The sequence below is a fragment of the Microtus oregoni genome, unplaced genomic scaffold (genome assembly GCF_018167655.1).
Source record: "Microtus oregoni isolate MIOR12 unplaced genomic scaffold, Mior012 000009F_ref0000495, whole genome shotgun sequence".
In the NCBI taxonomy this organism is placed as follows: Eukaryota; Metazoa; Chordata; class Mammalia; order Rodentia; family Cricetidae; genus Microtus; species Microtus oregoni.
In genome coordinates this window covers 57,514,336-57,516,358 of record NW_024543068.1, presented here as the reverse complement: position 1 = coordinate 57,516,358, position 2,023 = coordinate 57,514,336, and the positions used below count along the sequence as shown (strand labels likewise).

Genomic DNA, 2,023 nt, shown 5'->3' with positions numbered 1-2,023 from the left:
CACACACATACACACACACACACACACACACACACACACACACACACACACAGAGGGGGAGGGAGGGAGGGAGGGAGGGAGGGAGGGAGAGAGAGAGAGAGAGAGAGAGAGCTGCTTAACTGAAAAAGATAGTTAAGAAAGGAATTAAATCATCAGGGAATTTTTAGCAGGGAGGTTAGTGTGCTACATTATTATGTGATAGATAAAAGAGCTAAAAGGTTTATTTTCAATAAAATTATGAATAGGGCACAGAATGTTTAAATCAGCAACTCAGTTCTTTGATGCCAGTATTCATAGACGAATAAGTAGTCTGTGGCACTGTGGATAAGATGATCTCTATATGACAGGGAGATAAATAAACTACTTCAGAAATTAGTACACAAAAGTTTGCTTTTTTTTCCAATTAACAATTTTCTCAGTGCTGCAATCACATCCTTGTTCCTGAGGCTGTATATCAAAGGATTGAACATGGGAGTCACAATGGTGTAGAACAGAGAGAATAGTTTGTCAGTTTCTGGAGAATGTGTGGACTTTGTCCTTGAGTAAGTAACAGCAGCTGATCCAAAAAACAAAAATATCACAAGCAAATGGGAAGAACATGTGGAGAAGGCTTTTGTCTGTCCTGTGGCTGTTGGTAACATCAGAATGGTGACAATGATTTTGCTATAAGAAGCAAGAATCAACATAAAAGGAAAAGCAGCAAAGAGGATAGCCACTAGGTAAACAGACAACTCATTAATGAATGTGTTTCCACAGGCCAGCTTGAGAATGGGAGGTAAGTCACAGAAGAAGTGGTTGATTTGGTTAGAACTGCAAAAATGAAGAGAGAATATCTGACAAGTTTGTCCTATCTGGACTGGGATGCCGCCGAGCCAGGAGCCTGCTGCTAGCTGAATGCACTTGATTGAGTTCATAACCAGGGGATACTGCAGAGGGTTGCAGATAGCCACATAGCGGTCATAAGACATCACAGCTAGAAGGAAACATTCAGTGGCTCCCAGCATAAGGAAGAAGCATGTTTGTGTGGCACAGGCCAGCTTGGATATGTTTCTATTCTGAGTACGGATGTTGTACAGAATTCTAGGAAGAGTGACTGACACATAACAGATTTCCAGAGAAGAAAAGTTTGCCAGGAAAAAATACATGGGCTTGTGCAGTGCAGGATCAATTCTGGTTATCACAATTATGAAGCCATTTCCAATAAGGATAATTAAGTACATTATGGAGAACATACCAAACAGAAACCCCTGGAGGTTTGGTAGGTCTGAGAATCCCAGAAGGACGAATTGGGTGACTGTGGAAACATTGTTCTCTTTCCTGCTCTCTGTGAGATCCATGCTTAGAGATGATTCGGTTCAAAGCAGAAGTCACGTTACTGTATTTGGTTTTCTTATATTGCATCTAAGTTACAGGTACAACAATTTAAAACTTCCTAATGTTTCTAAAGGAATAAAAAATAAACATGTACATCGTATATATTTTCTCAAATAATAGGGAAATGTACCACTTGCCATTCAGGAGCAGCAGTAAAAACAATCAGGATTTTTTGTTAATTTGTACTGTTTGCAATTTTTGACATCTGGAATAATTATGCTTGCTATTTTACTTTTCTTTTCAATATTTAAAATGCATAATTTGAATTTATATTATTTATCATATAATTCATATTTTCTATCTACCCAATATTTTTTCATGATTATTAGCTTGTGGTTAATTTAAAAAAATTAAATAATACATAAGTAAGTTTTCAAAAAGGTATAAAAAGTTTAAGGGATAATATATATTATTTCAGCATCATTTCCCCTTTGGTTAAATTGTTTTTGTTTTCAGGCTATTTAATACAATTAGTAATTAATTGTGCACCAAATATTATATGCGATTTAAAATATTTAATGCAGTTTTTGTTTTTAGTTTATAGAATGTGAAAATCAACCTCATAATTTTTAAACTGCTTTTAAAGTTTCTCTACTTAAATTAGGAAGTGGAAAAATACAAAATATTAAGACATTTCTCTCTCAGTATG

The 2,023-nt window shown here is 35.7% G+C and overlaps 1 protein-coding gene across 1 annotated transcript; it reads right to left on the bottom strand.

Moving 5' to 3' along the window:
* Window positions 1-365: 365 nt before the first annotated feature.
* On the bottom strand, window positions 366-1,337 carry LOC121452176 (olfactory receptor 10AG1-like). The gene has a single exon (XM_041658023.1). The coding sequence runs from the start codon at window positions 1,335-1,337 to the stop codon at window positions 366-368; it is 972 nt and encodes a 323-aa protein (XP_041513957.1).
* Window positions 1,338-2,023: the final 686 nt, after the last annotated feature.

Excerpts from the sequence above, each read along its gene's own strand:
- LOC121452176 (XM_041658023.1), bottom strand. The coding sequence starts at position 1,337 with ATGGATCTCACAGAGAGCAGGAAAGAGAACAATGTTTCCACAGTCACC.